The 17,789-nt window shown below is 36.8% G+C and overlaps 1 protein-coding gene across 1 annotated transcript in view; it reads right to left on the minus strand.

Annotated features, from left to right (window-relative positions):
- SCAPER (S-phase cyclin A associated protein in the ER) overlaps positions 1 to 17,789 on the minus strand; it is a 159,477-nt gene that overhangs the window by 104,747 nt on the left and 36,941 nt on the right. The window contains exons 9-17 of the mRNA XM_086620331.1: positions 14,220 to 14,482; positions 13,542 to 13,766; positions 11,805 to 11,975; positions 11,241 to 11,316; positions 10,669 to 10,786; positions 10,220 to 10,331; positions 9,609 to 9,749; positions 6,697 to 6,852; positions 3,361 to 3,503 (exon numbers count right to left, since the gene is read on the minus strand). Coding sequence (XP_086476457.1) covers positions 3,361 to 3,503; positions 6,697 to 6,852; positions 9,609 to 9,749; positions 10,220 to 10,331; positions 10,669 to 10,786; positions 11,241 to 11,316; positions 11,805 to 11,975; positions 13,542 to 13,766; positions 14,220 to 14,482 — 1,405 coding nt within the window. The remainder of the gene's footprint in view (positions 1 to 3,360; positions 3,504 to 6,696; positions 6,853 to 9,608; positions 9,750 to 10,219; positions 10,332 to 10,668; positions 10,787 to 11,240; positions 11,317 to 11,804; positions 11,976 to 13,541; positions 13,767 to 14,219; positions 14,483 to 17,789) is intronic.

Raw genomic sequence — 17,789 nt, forward strand, 5'->3', positions numbered from 1 at the left:
AAAGAAGTCTGGAGGGGACACAGCCAGGACAGCTGACCCCAACTAAGCAAAGGGATATTCCATACCATATGATGTCATGCTCAGCATATGAAGCTGGGGGAAGAAGAAGGAAGGAGGGGAAATTTGAAGTGATGGTGTTTTGTCTTCCCATTACGCACGAGAGTCCTGCTTTTCTAGAGATGGCTGAACACCTGCCTGCCGATGGGAAGCGGTGAATGAATTCCTTATTTTGCTCTGCTTGCGTGCATGGCTTTTGCTTTACCTATTGAAAATTCTTTATCTCAACCCATGAGTTTTCTCACTTTCACTCTTTTGATTCTGTCCCCTATCTCACCATGAGGGAAGGGAGTGAGTAGTTGTGTGGTGCTTCGTTGCCAGCTGGGGTTAAACCACGACAGGCCAAAAGGAGTAACGAAAGCTTTCAGTAAAACTGAGCAATGAAGCAGTCATTCAAAGCCATTAGCCATCTTTTTAGAAGGCATCCTTTCTAGTTTCAACCATGAATGCTTCAAACCATGACAGTGACAAAACTAGAAAGGATAACACACAGAATATTATCCAAACTGCAGTGGTTTTTGTGTTGTGTGGATTTCTGTTTGTTTGCCTTTTTTCAAACAGAAAATTCATAGAAAAAAAAAGGCATTTCAGTAAAAGTAGACGGCTCAGATAAAGTAACATTTTGAAACGAAAAGTCACAGAAAATATAAAAGCAGATAGGAAGGAAGACGGGAGGAACCAAGCCTAACGATAAACACTACACACAATTGTTCTTTCAGAAAGTCTAAGTGAACTCTTCCAACCACCATGGGTGTGGAGGGGGGGTGAGGAAGAGATGATGGATGAGGAGCACTGGGTAGTTTATGTGCTATCTCCCCTGAGGTATATAAAGAAAGACTGAACTACAGTCTTTGTTTTTGTTTTAAAGAGCTCCTGACCTACACCATGAGCTGAAACAAATCATAACTAAGACATGACCCAAACACAAAGCTTATTTTAGCTATTTCTTTCAGTATGCGTTTTTATAAGTATTTGTTTAATCCTACAAACTACGACAAATTAGTATAATCACATACTTTGGATTAATAACATTTGAAACAAAATTCTAAAGTTTCAACTTCTAGAGCATCAACATTACTCCTGTACAAGCCCTTCTGAAAAGCATGCTTTTTACATGATTAGGTTACATTATACAGTTTTATGAGTCCTATTGACAAGAACAAAATTTTCCATATTATGGATTTCAACTCTCTGGAATATAAAATACTCTGAAAATACATCTAAAACCTTACTGGAACCAAGTTAATGTACCATAAGGGCAGAGGGGCTTTTAAAGTCAGTTTTAAGTACACTATTCCTTTCATACAGATGCTTTAATCACCACCAGATGCACATGGTAAAGCTTATACTGAAGAAACTTTAAGCAGATATTCCAAAAACTACTCATTCCAGCAAGTATTAAATCTTCAGGATAAGAGTCAAATCTTAGCAGCAGGAAAAAAACCCAACAAAACAAAACACCAAATGATACTCTGAGGTTCCACCAAATTACGTCAAAGTCCAAGATGGGAGGGACAGTACAGCCAGCTTCCTGTCAAGCACATCTCTCCCTTAACTTCTAAACCAGGACACTTCTAATCCTCCTCTAATTCTACTGTGTTAGAGAAACCTCAGGACTGTTATGAAGGAGATTCAATGACTCTGAGGCCATTCTGATACAAAAGAATCACTCAATTGTAGGGCACCACACATACTTTACATACGTTCTTTCCTACTCTTTCTCAAAAGTATTCAGGTGGGGGGGGGAAGGAAAAGGTCTCTCTAGTATAATCAGCATCCGACAAAATAAAACAGATGCAAGCATGGTTCTGCAGGATCAAGTACAAAGCATTTGAAATGAATGCTACAGTAGCAAATACAGAGGAAATTTGCTGAAACACAGGTTCAACAGAAGATAAATGGAAACTGCTGTTCTTCACACGTCATAATGAAATAATGAGCTGCAACGAAGTGGCAGATTCAAAATCGATTAAACAAAAAGAGCAAAGAATTAATATGCCTGGAGCTCTTAGATGAGTTCTAACCCTAGAAGACCTCAGAAGGCAAAGATGTCAATGGGACAAGTATCTCACATTTGCTTACTGTGAGGATTTCTTCCAGTTTCAGAAAGATGAAGAAGCCTTACACATGCAGTGCCTATCTTCCCAAAAAAGCAGAACCAAAATTCTCCGTGTTAGTCCTAATCTTCCTCAAGTGTCTTTGAATAAGATACTGAGGGATCCCTTCCAAATCACTCTGTCTCACTGTGACTTTAGGTCAATATATTGAGGAAAGGTCCATGAAGCCCTGGGCAAGGCCACAGATCCGATCCAGAATTCATTAAACATCATTGTTCATTAAACAACTGAAAGTTGAATCTCTTTATGATGTCAAGGTAGAATAACTCACGATTTTGAAAGATGAAAGGTGATCAATAAATTTCTGAATATTCTACTTGGAGGAAAAAATTCAACCTCTTCACAACTTCAAAGAAAACAAGCTGTGACAATAAAAATGTTTAAAGAACCGCTAGTGAACACATCTTGTCATAGGAGAAGTGTAACTTCAATTTAGGTTTTACAGAATGCTTATGGCAGTGGAACTGTAGGGAAAGAGGGAGTAATAGGAGGTGAATACAAACAGCATTTGGCAAATTAAACAATAAGCAGAAAGCAGCTTTTCTGAATGAGACTTGAAAGTAAACCTTTGCCACACACCGCAATGCCACCCAATATTCGTTCTCTGCACCTCAAGCTTGGCTCAACAGGAAGAGAGCAGAGCCCATATGAAAACCCCTCTATGAACTTCTGATTATGGGCAAAAACATGAAACAAGTAGTTCGTAGGCAGCAGATTAACGAAGCCTGATTTCCCAGCTTTGTGCTTCACAAATGTTATCTCTGGTGTCTACAAAAAGGTGAACTCAAATTGATGCCAATAAGTCCAGAAGTTACTGGAGTGGGGGGGAAATGGGCAACACAGGGACATTAATCTTGCTTTCTCTGAAAACTAAGCTAAAATATGAAAAAGGCAAATTATTAAAAGGTCTTGTTAGCAATAAAACTAAGATGAATATAATAAAATACGGCTTTGCATGTTATATTGTGCATGTATCTAAGGAATACAAAAATCTAATACAGAATTTGTGATTGCTCACCTGATTTCTTCTTTCAAACCATTCATCAAAAATACTTATTAATGATACTTTTTACAACGCTAAGCCTGAAGAGCTAAGAAGGGACTGTTGTTGCTATAAAGAAGTTGTAGTTTGCTGGAAAGGAAAAGGGTGCAAGGCAGGGAACCAAGGAAATTATTGCACAGTTACCTGGCCCTCTCCCGTGCAGCATCTTCCCGTGCTTTTTCCTTCTCCTGCCTCTGCTGCTCAATCCGCGCTTCTTGTTCTTTCCTCTTCATCAGCAGCTCCTCAACTCGGGCTTGTCGTTCCGCCTCTAGGGCTCTTTTCCGCTCCTAGTCACAGAAAAGTACATTCTAACTTTTCTTTTAGGAAAAAACAAAAAGGAATTAACGGAAACTGCATTTTAACATCTGCTTATAGAATTTTATCTTTCATGATGGAATGAGAACTGTGTTTTTATTAAAGGAATACTATGAAAATACGAGTATATTCAGAAGCTTGAACACACACTGAAAGCACAGTTGTATGAACTAAGTTAGGCATTAATTGGCCATATATTTTGTTCATCTCAAAAAAGTCCATCCACTGTAAAAGCTCATAAAACTAGTTCATTAATGAAAAATTTATTTTGAAAACATTTTAAACATCCTACAGGATAGAGGTGATTTAGAAATAACATAAGCTCCCATGGAATATGAATATTTAAATTATGATTCTGAAACCACCTAAATGATGTTATAAAACAAAACAGATTTTGACAATTAATTTTTGCACTGAATATATGATTTCTCTCTCCCTACTTATTTTTTCCTTTTTTCTGACTAAGAAACTATACATGGTATTGTAAAAACCTTTCTTTCAGAATGGCTACACTTGTATCAGCAACAAATGTAAAAATAAAGCATGTTTGAAACCTCATATTTAAATAAGACATTTATTAGTACACATTAAGCTAATGAGGCTTCTAAGAGGAAATATGATTATTTGGTTTAACTTGAAGTCTAGAGAGAACCGGATTTTTAATGTCTTCTCCAAATACTTATCTTAGGAAAAAATAGTCTGTTATGCATGACAGAACAAATGAAAAATAGGTATTTAAATAATTTTTTTAATAGACTCCTTGCCACGAACTCCAGCACTGTAAACACACATTACTATGCTGGTAAATAAATGATCTTCCTTTTAGGAGACAGTATGAGACTTCATTAGCACAAACCAAAACTTGCTGGAATGATGAACATTTTTACATGGTTAGATGAGGGCCTTGCATTCTTAAATACTGGCTTTATAAAGATTTAGACATATTAAAAGCAGAAAACATTAACCTTATACTTTATTCAAGAAATGAAGAACTACAAAAATAAATGAACTATTTTTGTTTCATGCACAGCATTTTATATTGGTGAATATGATGTTAAGTGCAGTGTCTTCATCTCCACAGACAATATAGCTTGGTCATGGACAATCAAAACTGTGGCTTTCACAGTAACCATATTCTTTCCTGCACAAAGTTTCATTAACAGCCTTGCATGAACACATTAATTTCCTTCTTCATAAAATAAATAAGACAAGATATGGCATACTTTACTACAACCGTACCATCAAATCAACAAGAATGCAAACTGTTTTACAGAACACACCCAGTGCATCATAAAAATAAACACTAGTCCTGCTGGACATTCCTTACAAAGGCCTCTAAGGCTGCATTTGAGAGTGCACCAGCACAGCCTGCACATTTTGAATTAGGTACCAGTGCTACTAAATGGAAAAGCAAGTTGAAAAAAAATCTTTAGTAGATCTTGGAATTAAAAAGTTAAAATAAGCTTGATGGAAAGATGGGTTTAAAGGTGAATCTGTAGGATTTGGTGTCAGGAAGAAACAAGTAGATTTTATTAAATGCATATGAGAAATACTTGAGGTTGACAAAGACATTGTTCAGGTAGATAAACAGGAGCAGCCCAGTTTTCATAGATACGGAAATTTGATACCATTTTTAGAATCCTTGTGATTTTAAATTACATAATTCCATGTATAGCAAAAGTCCATCACTGTTACAGTAAACGTAAAGTAGTTATGTTTAGAAGTGTTGTTTCATCCAGTGTTTGAGGACCTTTTGCATGAAGTTAAATTCGCACTTACAGGCCAGAACTCTCACAATTCATTTCAGTTCACCGAAGTGGAATTATTTGTTTGTAGTTATACCAACCACTAAAAGAGTTACTATTACTGCAAGTAGGTCCAGCTCCAGAACAGTGCAGGAAAAGCTCCCTTTTGAGGGGAATACACACTGTTTTATAGAGGACTGCAGGGGAAGCTACAGCATACCTCAAAGCAGGGCTTTACTCAACTGTTAAGCAACTTGTGCACGGAAAAAGCATAGCAGGAAGCATCAGCTTGATCCTTGGTCTGGCAGAAAGGATACGGAAAGAACAGTGTAGTCCTAAGTGGGATTTAGTACTGAAAGCCTGTCTGCAGTGTTTGTTCTAGTTCAGCTACACCCTAAGAACAGCCTAATGCCTACACAACCCAGGAAAGGACTGAAAAAAAAATGGTATAGACAAGAAAGTTAAAAACAGCCAAAATCCCACAAAACGACTCCAGGAAAGCTGCATTCTAGAATAAGGGAGAATGAGTAACACTGAAGAACAGGATCACCGAGATCAGGTTTTTCATAAACGGTCTGGAAGGGTACTTTTCACTGATAACACAATCATCCCTTGGAAATCCAGAAACTTTTAATAACATATTCTCTCAAAAAGAGTTTTATTCAACACTTTGGGAGCACCTTCTGTCTCAAAAATGGCTTCTGAGCCACTAAAGTCAGCAACGTGTCCCATTTTTCAAGAAGGAGATAGCACCAGCTGCTAATGCTAACTACTCAGCTCTGGCAGAACCTGGATTCACAGGTGATGTACAGTTGTGATCTGAGGTACGCAAAGAGAGCGAGAAGGAGTTTACATAAGAAGAAAACTTACGGTTTAGGTTCTAACATAGAGAACAGTGCCAAAAAAGTGAATGTATCAGGCTGGGAAAACTTAGTATTGGAATGCTGTATTGGGGAAAAAACAACAAAACAAACAAACAAAAAAAACCAAACGAACAAACAAAAAACCCACACCAGGATTCCAGGAACACAAACGCATTTGTATTGTGTTTTTCACTGATCGTGTAAAAAATATTTTAATTATGACAAATTGGCATATGGTAAGGAATATTTTTCTGTTTACCTCTCTCTCTAAGTTTTAACAAAAGGATTTTCTTATAACAGAATAACAAATATTTTTTGAAAAAAAGCTTAAGACAGGCATGAACCATGTACCCAGCATCTGCAATATTTCTGCTATAGAGGCTTTCAGACTTACCTTTCTCCCTCTGACTGCTAAAACATTTTAAAGGAGAAACATTAGAGTATACTTTTCTTAAGTTGAACACAGGAGGCAGATAGAAAGCAACAAAAACTGCACAGCCAAAATGAAAAACAAATACAAATTCCACTGTCCCCCTGTAACTACATATACATTATACCTGAACTGCTTCATCACGTGCTTGTTTTTCCTCCTGTCTTCGTTGACGCTCTTCTTGCAATTCGTTTAAGCGCTGTTCATACTCTTTTAGTTTATTCAGCACATCATGGCGTTTGTTCTGAGCTTCTAAGGTGTTTATAAATGCAATTTCATTTACCTGCAATAAATCAGAAAGTGTAAGAAAAGATGTGAGAAGTCGAAGTAAGTTTCATTCTTAGCGAATTCGATCCATTTGTTATTTATCCATTTGATGACTAAACTAGTACGTTTCTCCAGAATGGGTTGGAAAACGACTAATTTGAGAATAAGGCTTTGTTTTTTGTCGGTGTTTTTGCTTGTTTTTGTTTGTTTGGTTGTGGTTTTTTGTTTGGTTTTGTGTTTTTTGTTTTGTTTTTAAACAGGATAGCCCATGGAATATAGAAGAGACATTAAATTGTATCAGAAAAATAGGAAACTTTGGATAAATACCAGGAAAATCTTCCCAGTCTTCTCAGCAATGAGACTCCATTAGTCTATTCTCTCATTCACAACATATGGAATGCTGAGACCCAGCTGGATAAATTGGTAAAATATGTAAGCTCTAGTAGAATCCAACAGGTCTACTGATCTAACTTTAAACATACAGGTACTTACTGAATAAAAAAGTGAAACTATACATACTATGAATAAGAAAAAAAACTTAATAAGCTCATTGGCTTAATATTTCTTATCAGTATAGCCTATTTCAGAAACATATATTATTATTTTCAACCACAGGAAAGTGCAATATACAAGAATAAAAAGAAGATAATAATATGAAAGGGCTAACCTAAAAGTACTTTAATAAGTATACTAAAAATATCAAAGAATATGTTTTTCTGCTACTAAGGTTCACGAAGGTAATCAGTATTTTGTCCTCATCACAAGGCTGCTGAACAAAATTCTTGTCAACTTTAGGCTTTTAAATGCAAATGCTTTAGAAATTTATACAGATTGGATACTCTTTTCTTAACTTCGATTTAATAAAATAAAAATTTTAGAACCAAAGTTATTGAGGAAAATCACAAAAATTTATCAGCTATAAACCATACTCAAACCTATGATTGAAACAGAAATTTTTCTGCTGTGCTCAAAGTTCATGTCCTGTCTGAATCTACAAAAGAAATGAGGAAAGAGAAGATACATGGACAGACAACAACAGATCATGTAAAGGGTGGCAGGATAATACTGTTGCTTTGTTTACTGATTGGAATCTATTTACAGAATGGTTTTCATAGTTCAGTAAAGAAGTAAGCACTGGGAATTTAGATAACCAACTGGGCAGCAACAGTTACCATGGTCTTCAGCTCTGCTACTCATCAGCTGTTTCTCTGAAGCCTTCTGGCCCTTTATTTCCAGAACATAAGGACATCAAAAGGCAGCAGATCTTGCATGTTTAAACAGACACAATACTTGAAACATTTCTTTAGCTGGGGAATTATGGCAAGTGTGATTTAGGTAATATGATTATAAAAGTCACACCGGCGTAATGAAATAATAACGAAGGTATGTTAGACCGAATTAGGCGAACTAGAAATCATTTTAATCCAAGAGACACAAACAGTGACTAAATAAAACAGCTAAACCAGTTTTGCTGTACTTATCTTAAATACTACAGATGAACAGCTGCATCAATCACAGCTAGGATACACGCTCACTATCTCATGTAACATTTCAGTTTTAAGGAGATGCATGTATTTTACTTGGGAAAAACAGTACTGAAAATATAACATTTCATTAATGTTGTGCCAGTTTTGGCTGGGATAAAGTTAATTTTCTTCACTAAGCTAGAATGGAGCTCATCTTTTGGATTTGTGCTGAAAACAGCATTGGTAACACAGGGATGTTTCTGTTATCGCTGAGCAGCGCTTATAGAGTGTCAAGGCCTTACACCACCTCACCAGCGAGTAGGCTGGAGGTGCACAAAAAGCTGGCAGGGGACACAGCTGGGACAGCTGACTCCAACTGACCAAAGGGATATTCCATACCATATGATGTCATGCTCAGCAATAAAACCAGGGGGGAGGTTGGCAGGGATGCCACTGCTCGGGGGCTGGCTGGGCATCAGTCAGTTGGTGGTAAGTAATCGTTTTCATTTGCATCACTTGTCCTCCTTGGGTTTTATTTCTCTTTCTTTGTTATCTTCCTTTTCTTTACAATTTTTTTTTTTTTCCAGTTAAGGTGTTTTTATCCCAACCCATGAGCTTTCTCAGTTTTACACTTCCAATTCTCTTCCCTATCCCACTGGGACTGGGGTGGGAGTGAGTGAGCAGCTGTGTGGTGCTCAGTTGATGGCTGGTTAAACCACAACAATGTTTATCAAAGTAATATGAATAAAGTAAACCAAAAAGCATTCACCCAGCGCTTGTCTCTCAAAATTACACAATAAAGTCAGAAGAGCACCAAACAAAACACTCGTTTTAGAATAATTGCCACATGCAAGTCCATTGCACGCGTCCATTGCAGTTCCACCTGTTCGACAGCACTAGTGGCACAGAACACAGGAAGAGAACTATTGTTTAAGGACACAGAATGCTGGATCTAGAACAGATGTCTAACAAAACAGAAGAGCAACCAACTCCCCTCACTTCTCATTCTACATGCTGGAAAGCAGAAAATTGATAATCAGATGTTCTACTCCTTCCTGAAGGACTAGTTATCACCAAAAACGCTCTTCTCCAGTCCAATCCACCATGATGGCTAATAGCAGCTAATTAATTTTAAATTCGTATTGGAGGAAAAATTGTCCAGTTCAGAGATCGGCATTTATCTGCTTCACAGTTCGCACGTGCCCGTAATCTAACTTGCACCATCCTTCACAATCTACTCATGAGTACTCTGAGGTACAAAACATACACAAGCACAACTATTACACAGTTCCCCCTTAAAACTTACCTTAGCTTCTTCCTCTTGGGCTTTTTTCACAATTGCTTGTAGCTGCACTTCACGTTTAAATTCTGCATGGAGTAATTTTTCCTCCATCATCCTGCGTCTTTGATCTAATAATTCTTCTTTCCATTTCCGTACATCTTTCTCCTATGTATAATGCAGAAATTCATTACCAATACAGTAACTGCAAATAGGGTCTGAATTTTCCTCAGATTTTTCTAATATTTGAAGCTTTAGAGTAATAAAACATTTTGATGTCCTGCACAAAGCCTGCATTAAGTTTAACCCAGAGTATACTGATTTGCTAACTGCTTCAGTTTGCAGAGTTTTAGCATTTGTTGGCTACATGCTACACATTTCTCCTTTTATCATTCCTGCCCTGAATCTGAGTCAGTGTAATTTGTCAGAAACACTCTCGCAAAAGTTTATGATTTGAAATAATGCTTTAACACCTGTGATGCATGAGTCATCTGTGAAAACCATGTGAACTCAGATTCAGAGGAAAATTTCATTTCACCGCTAGTTTTAATCTCTGACATTTCTAGACCATGTGGAAAAAAAACCCCACACCTCTAATGAAAGGCAGCAGACTGGCTCTTGTATGACAGAAAACTTACCCTCTCCATTAATTTTTGAAGCTTCAGTGTCTTTTCTTCACGTAACTTTTCTCTCAGCTGTTGAGCCTTCATTTGTTTCTCTTCATGTTTCTTTTTGGATTCTGCTATTGTTCTTTTAATAAAAAAAACAAAACAAAGCAAAAGCAAGTGAGACAATATTAACTGACAGTGTTGCAAACGTTTCTGTATCATTTTCAGTGAGAGAAACAAACAGGCCACTGGAGGGCAATTATTTCCCCTAAACATAAATACTGTTCTTCTAGTCTTCAAATCTTTGTTTACTAGACAATGTATAACAAGTCTAGGTCGTTATGAGAATAACGTATTTATTTCTGTAACGCTTTCCACTCATAGACTTAAAGAAAGTAGATTTATGAACAGTTTCATGCAGCCATGAGGCTGGCTGCTTGTTTTCACTGGCTAATGAAGACAGGTAACAACTCTAAAACCTTTTGCGTGACGGTGAAGACAGTTTCTCATGCATGTGTATTCCATGTCCAGGCGGACGTGCGGGCTCTTCTTCCACTCTGTCTCCCCAAGAATTACTCTGGCGCCACGATTCACGAGCTGTACATAAAGAAAATAACGACTTGGATAATTTAAACACATTTTTCTGGGAGAAGTGCAATTACTGAGGTGTAGTCCTCTTGAAGTTCTCTCTCAAATGGGTTCTCTTCAGCCTAAGGAAGGTGCAAACAGACACTGAGGCATTTCTAATCCCTGTGCATTTTCAATGCTTAATGATTTTACTACACTCTTATCCAAATGCTAAGATAAAACTGGACAACAAATTTTAAAACTCTAACAGAGATGGGGAAGAGAGTTGAAGAACAAAGACACATAGATACAGCTTGAACACACAAGTTCATCTTTCATAAGCAAATAACGTAAAAAAATAAAACTTGGAGTAATACTTAGATGTTAGGGGGATCTAAAACCTTCACTAGCCATGAGTAAAGCGACCATTTTTCTAAACACTGCTGTCATTTCAATGTAAACACAGTAATCTATGAAAATTTACCTTCATAATCTGCCAGAACATCATTCCAGTCCATAGACATACCACAGAAAGATATGCTTCCGTTGCCCATACCAGCCTGAAATTTAACATGATGCAGACAGTAAAAACACAAACCTTAATGCACAGGTGTACACACATATTAAACAGTGCCCACTCAGCAATATTCGGCACCATTTCCAAACTGAACTAGCCATCTCTAAGGCAGATGCTGCTTCTGACAGTAGAAAAGGAGACTTCTCCTTCACCTAGAGAAGCTCCTGCATGGCAGCAATGAAAATAACAAGTCCCAGCTCTGCCAGTTTCGCACACAGAAATAAGCAGGAGGACAATGACTGCAACATCAGAGGACTTTGTACCATTCAGCAGCACTGTGCTGCTGAGTATAGTAAGACAAAAATATACCTTAGAGAGCATGGCATAATTATTTCATGACACTTTCATTTATTTGCATGTAAAACAGGTTGCATTAATGCAAAAACAAACCCTAACAAATTCGATATTCATACTCTGCTGACATCAAAGACAGCCTGAAGTTGGGTACTTCAAAATAAATTGAACACTCACAGAGAAATCGCTGTCATTGTCAGTCTCGATATTAATGTCATTGTTTTCCTCTGCTTCAATCTCTCTAGTTAATTGCTCTTCTTCTGCAATAGCACTAGCAATGGCTTCTTCGTTTGCCTTTTCCAGGCGATCTGCTAACTCTTCTTTCTTAGCAAGGACTTCTGCCATAGACTGTAGGAGACATGAAACAAAACAAAAAAGCAGAATCAATAGCAGGCACAAAAAAGCGGCTTTCATATAGTTAATATAAATTATATGATATTTTGTTCAACTTCTAATTACTTGTAGTTCCTTTACCACTGTATTTCGTGAAGGTAACTGAAATATAAAGCCCACGAAAACTGTTAGCAACTATTAAATCATTTAATAGCCACATGAAACACTTATGAAATTAATTACTGTCCTCATTATTCCAAAAAGCATTACACAAACACTGTCATTAAAAGCAACTAAGACAGTTCTTCTCCAATTATTTTTTTAAATACCTAGTCTTGGGGACTAAGCAATGCATACTCTGAAACATTAATGGCATGTCCTGCTGTTATCTCCAGAAAAGGAATCATGCTCCAAAGTACTATTGAAAGATAAAAAAGGATCTGCAGATGAATTCTATGTGGAAACTTTCCTGTAATTAATAAAAATTAATCTCAGGCTATGCTTGGTTTTCAACATGAAATGCCAAGATAGTTAGGCAAGAATGTAAGCCTGGACATGCTGACTGATTGTCATCTTCTCTGATGTCGAGTATTAACTGGTTCATTTCCACTCCGGCCACCACACGATGCGGATGCAATACACAAATCAGTGTTCAAAGAAATCTAAATAAGAGCAGTAAAATGCTCACACGAGACACAGATCCAGTTAAACTGCCAGCATCCCGAACTGTTACTAACTGAGAATCTGAAACAATGTTAGCAGATGAGATATTAGAAATCAGCTCTAAAAATAAACAGATACTTGACTTGGAAATTACTTAACAAGAGTCCAGTTTGTAAAAGCTGTTAAAAGAAAAGCAATTTACAGGAAAACTTCTGCAAATCAGAATTTTAATCTAGTTTCTGAAAAAAAAACTAAACAAAACATAACCTGATACTATAAGCTGGATTTTACATAGCATTACTGCAATTCTCCACTCAGAGAATCCCAATAAAGCAGGCACGCCTCAAAACCTGCAGAATTCTACAGACAAGAAAGGACATTCTATGTGGGAAGCCACATAGTAACAGAATACTTCACATTTGCTTCAGAATGGCATTTCTCCAAATTGCTAGTTGTATGGGAAGACCCAAGAGAGCAGTTCAGCCGGTCTCAAAAGGCAGAGGTCTACATTTGTTTCTAACAGAATTTTGACATCCCATGTGTTTCCAGTTTGAATAATTAGCAAAACTGGAGTAAGAATTCAATGAAAGCCTGATTTAAAATGATTGATAGTGAAAGGAAATGAAAAATTATGGCAAACATATATGTAAAAACAGTAATGAAAGCACAGATCTCTCTATTTTAAATAATGCGTTTATATCTTTAAGTTCAGAAACTTTACTAGAATTAAATCCTATCATAAAAAGCATCTGTGCAACAACTCACTTCTTCTACAGTAAATACCTTATAGACTTTTCTACAGTTTCTACAGCAGGCTAACAATAAACACAATGCAATACAGAATGAGAAAACTAAGGCTTATATCTATTATTTACTCAGAAATCTTATAAGATTTCTTACCAATCTGGCAGCACTCACATTTGAAATGTCTGAGGGATCCATTTCAGTTTCAATTTTAGCTTTTTCTGTTTGATGTTGGTCTATAGTATCAGCGATCAGGGAGGAGCCTTCACTAATCTGCAGAGTTTTTGTAGTACAGTCTGTATTTGTGAGAACTGGAGGCATCTCAGAAACGGTTTGTAAGGAATCTCCTTGCAATGGTGTGCCAGTGCTCCCATTGTCTTCTGAGGCGTGTGCTGTGAACTAACAAGAGGCATTTGCAAAATTCACAAAATGTATCATACTGACTTTTAAAGTCACTAGTCAAAAGGATTTTAACAAAATACCTGGCAACCTTACAGTGAGTGATGCAAATAACTCCACCTATATTTCAGTTGCTCATAACCTAGTGAAAGTTGGATCTTTCTGCTGGAAATCTTCTATATAGGAGCTGTGACTAACACTGAGTTTTTGGAAAACACAGGAAACGTGTCCACCGTGTTGTAAAATATACAGTTCATCTCATGATTTTTAACTTGCCTAATCGTACCAACATCCTAATGCGTTTCCATAAATATAACTGAAATAGCTGTTATTTTAAAATCCCTTTCCAATCTGGTTAGGGAACAAGAGTTCTAGACAATACTACTTTTGGAAAACGCTTTAAAGAAAAAGTTGCAGATTTAAGGTTAGAGAGTGGTTCAAAATTCTACTGACCTGAGTCCTTTCAGTAAGAGGACCTTCAGACTGACGTAAAGGATCCTTCTGCACAAGCTCCGTGCTTTTGGACACGCTGCTGTCAGTGATCGAACTCCCACACTTATTCTCTGATGGTGGTGGAATGACATTTTCTCTGTCACTGTCACCTTTGGACTTCAGTGATTCTGCAGCTACAGGAGTCTTTGTTGCCAAAGCTGTGGATCGAGATCGAACAGGCCTTCCACGCTGAACTGTTTCCCAGCCCTCTGCATCCTTTTGATCTAGATAAAAAATAAAACACCCCATTCTAAGAAAGGGAGACTTATAAACAGAAGTATTATAAACGACTATTTTATTCACTATCGCACAAGTTGTGTGATAAAACTGTGCCCTTTAAATATCAATAAAAAAAAAATCAATTAAATATTCTTTAACAAAGGCTTTTTACTTCAAGAAGTGCTATCAGTTTCACAAACACTGAACACCTCTATTCATGGGACCAGTTCTGTTGCTTCAAGAAGCTAAGCTGCTCACACACAAAACCATGTGAAAAATGCCAACAGCTACTCAAGCTTTTCATGTCTATGTTGCTATTTCACATGATGGTATAGCACAAAAAAGCAACCACACTCTTGTTCTTCTTAGCTTACTATTCTTCCCGAAATACTTTGTTTACTTTTTCTATCTGTTTCGTTCTGATAATAAAAATGCAGTATTTTTAGGATCATTCACATACAGGAAGAGAAGTGTGCGGGAGATTAATTTTACCTGGAGGAGTAGAGAATCAAAAAACCAACACTAAATTGCCTGCTTTACAGAGAGAAAAACCTCTAGTATAGAATAGAACTCGTATAACAAAATTCATTCTCTGGGTATTTCTAAAGCTTTTACTTACAAAGATGGTCCTGTAGCTCAGACATAAAGATCAGAGCTCAAACATTAAAGTTCAACATAAATATGAATAGGAATAAATATGAGTTACTCAGTTGTCAAAAACTGTAAACTGAAACACCCCAGGGTGGTGAGAAAACGGAATGATTTGTATATTACGATGAATCGCACATTACCAACTTAAAGATTGGCTTAAAACTTGTGTTTCTAAAGATCTGATTTTTCAAAGCAAAATATAAAGTGTTTGAAAAAAAAATAAGATAAAAGTGTTATGCTCTCTAAAAATATCACCTGCTTTCAGAAGGAACACGTGATGGTCAGGTTACAAGAAGTGATCCATCTTTGTGGACTGCCAATAACATGTACGTGTAGGTCAACACACCCACAGGGAGAAGAGAGAATAAAATATTTTTTCTTCCTTTCAGAACATGTATGTTTATTTTAAAGCAACTGGCTTTAAAAAGGACCTGTCTTAGCATCTAATTTTCATGGTCAAAAATCCTTGAGTCTTTTTTAATTTCCCTCCAGGGCATGTGTTTCTGGCAACTCTAAAACAAGTACAGAAATTCTGGTACCACACTTTCACTGGAAGTGCTACACTACAAAGCACTGCAGCAGCACGTCACACGACTGCCAATAAAAATAACGACTATTTTAGGTAAAAGATAAAACCCTTGTACCTGCTGGACTAAACTACCTTTTGGTGGACTTGAACTGATGTTCAACATCAGCAGGAACCAGTAAACTGGAAACTAGGCTAAACCAGAAGTAATGGCACTTTCATACTTTGCTGCCTTTGACATCTATCATTTTACAAACATTACGTGCTCGTTTAACTACGGAGTTCTTTTAACAGCTCAGAAGGAAACACAGCAGCCCGGAGTAAACCATGAGTGACCAGTGAAGTTAACAGGAGTGTAGTGAAACATATCTTAGCTGAGCAGCTCATGCAAGAGCTGTTTTTACATAATTATATAACTGTTCACAAACCTTAACAATACTGATGACAGATACAAAAAGATAATTCAATTTTATATTTACTGTGGAAACTATTCTGCTTCAGAAAATTTGCTGTATATTTTAAAGCAAACAAAATTCCAAAACTTTGTGTGAATGACTATAGCTGATCTCTTCAGATTACTCTGGTTACTCCTGGTAACCAGAGAAGCATACCTCTGCAAAAAGCTTTTCTATGTTCATTCCCACTATGTGCAGTTGTACATCCTTCAGTATGCACCACTGATTAGAGAGGGGAATGGCAGTCAAAAAGACACAATTATATTTTTTGCTTTACCACAGACTTTTAATTTGACCCCTGTAAACAACTTTGGCTTTATTTTAATTTCTTCATCTTTATATGGAAAAAAATACTATTAGCTACAGGACCAAGTGATCTAATCATGTTATTACCCTCTCAGAGACAATCTCATCTCCAACAATACTCCAGGGAATAGGGTTTTAATTCCACAAGAATCACAAACAGATTTACTGCAGAAAGCTCCAGGCACACAGGCGGTGTAGAGTAATGCCCTGTACTACATGGGACAACAAGGACTGCCCAGGCCCCTTGGATATCACAGCTGCTCCTACCCTATGGACTTCTGTAACTGGTAGGACCACAAAGATTTTGCTGTACACAGCTTACGATAAAATTTGGCCAAGAAATTCCCTGACAAGTAAAATACAGACAACAAAAGACTGTTCAGTAGAATGCTGAAATCCACAAAAAAAGCAGACTTTCGGATGGTGACTCCTTTGCTTGTTATTTGTGAAACAAGATGGCTGCAAGACTTCACTTCAACTTTTTCTGAAAACTGAAGTCAGCTCTTACATAAGGCATCTTTTCTACATTAAAAAAGATCAGGAGACACCCTTTAGTAGCATCTACTACCGAAACATAGTTTCACTAACATCTAGATAATATGATATATTAGTCTTATATATATCTTAATAACAATTGTTCTAATACCTCCTAATATCTTTTACTAATATCTACTGAAGTTACTGTCACAAAAAAAAAACCTGCCTGCCTTGCCCAGTTGTTTCTTTGTTTCACAGCATATTTCTTAGTTCTCTAAAACGATAGACTTAATCAAAATAAAATTATTCAGAGCATGGCAAAGCCATGATCAACTAACTACAATAAGAATGAATCTTTTACTAGAAGCCATGCATGTTCAATTTTTAATTTGTTCACTGTGAGATTCGTAATTATTACTGAAGACTCATCCAATTATTTTAACAGCACAGAAATACACTTCTGTGTTTGAAAGAATATTGTTTGGTGAATTCTTTAAACATAGAATAGTTTCTAATGCAAGCATGCATTTAACAGTTTTATGCCATCTGCCAACTAGCTGTGCACAAGAATTTACTTGTTCATTTTAATTCACTTATCAGTTTAGTATTCAGTCATTTCCAGGCACATTTTTAAGAAAAAGTTTGCAAAGCTAATATGTTTATTGACATTCTGAAGGAAAGTTAATAGTAGGGCATCACCCTCCTGCCCTTCCTTCACTTTTTTGCCCTAAGCCTGGAATTCTTTTCATACAGCCCAGTAGCCATCTTCATGCTACGTATCACACGCTGGGTTTGATTACGCCCCGAGTTTTGTTAATGAATAATTCATATGACTACCTTGATCATTCTTCTAGTTTCACTTGAACTTCCCTGTCCCTGCTTGTTCTTGTATTACAG

Source organism: Tauraco erythrolophus, chromosome 14, assembly GCF_009769465.1.
Source record: "Tauraco erythrolophus isolate bTauEry1 chromosome 14, bTauEry1.pri, whole genome shotgun sequence".
NCBI classification, from domain to species: domain Eukaryota; kingdom Metazoa; phylum Chordata; class Aves; order Musophagiformes; family Musophagidae; genus Tauraco; species Tauraco erythrolophus.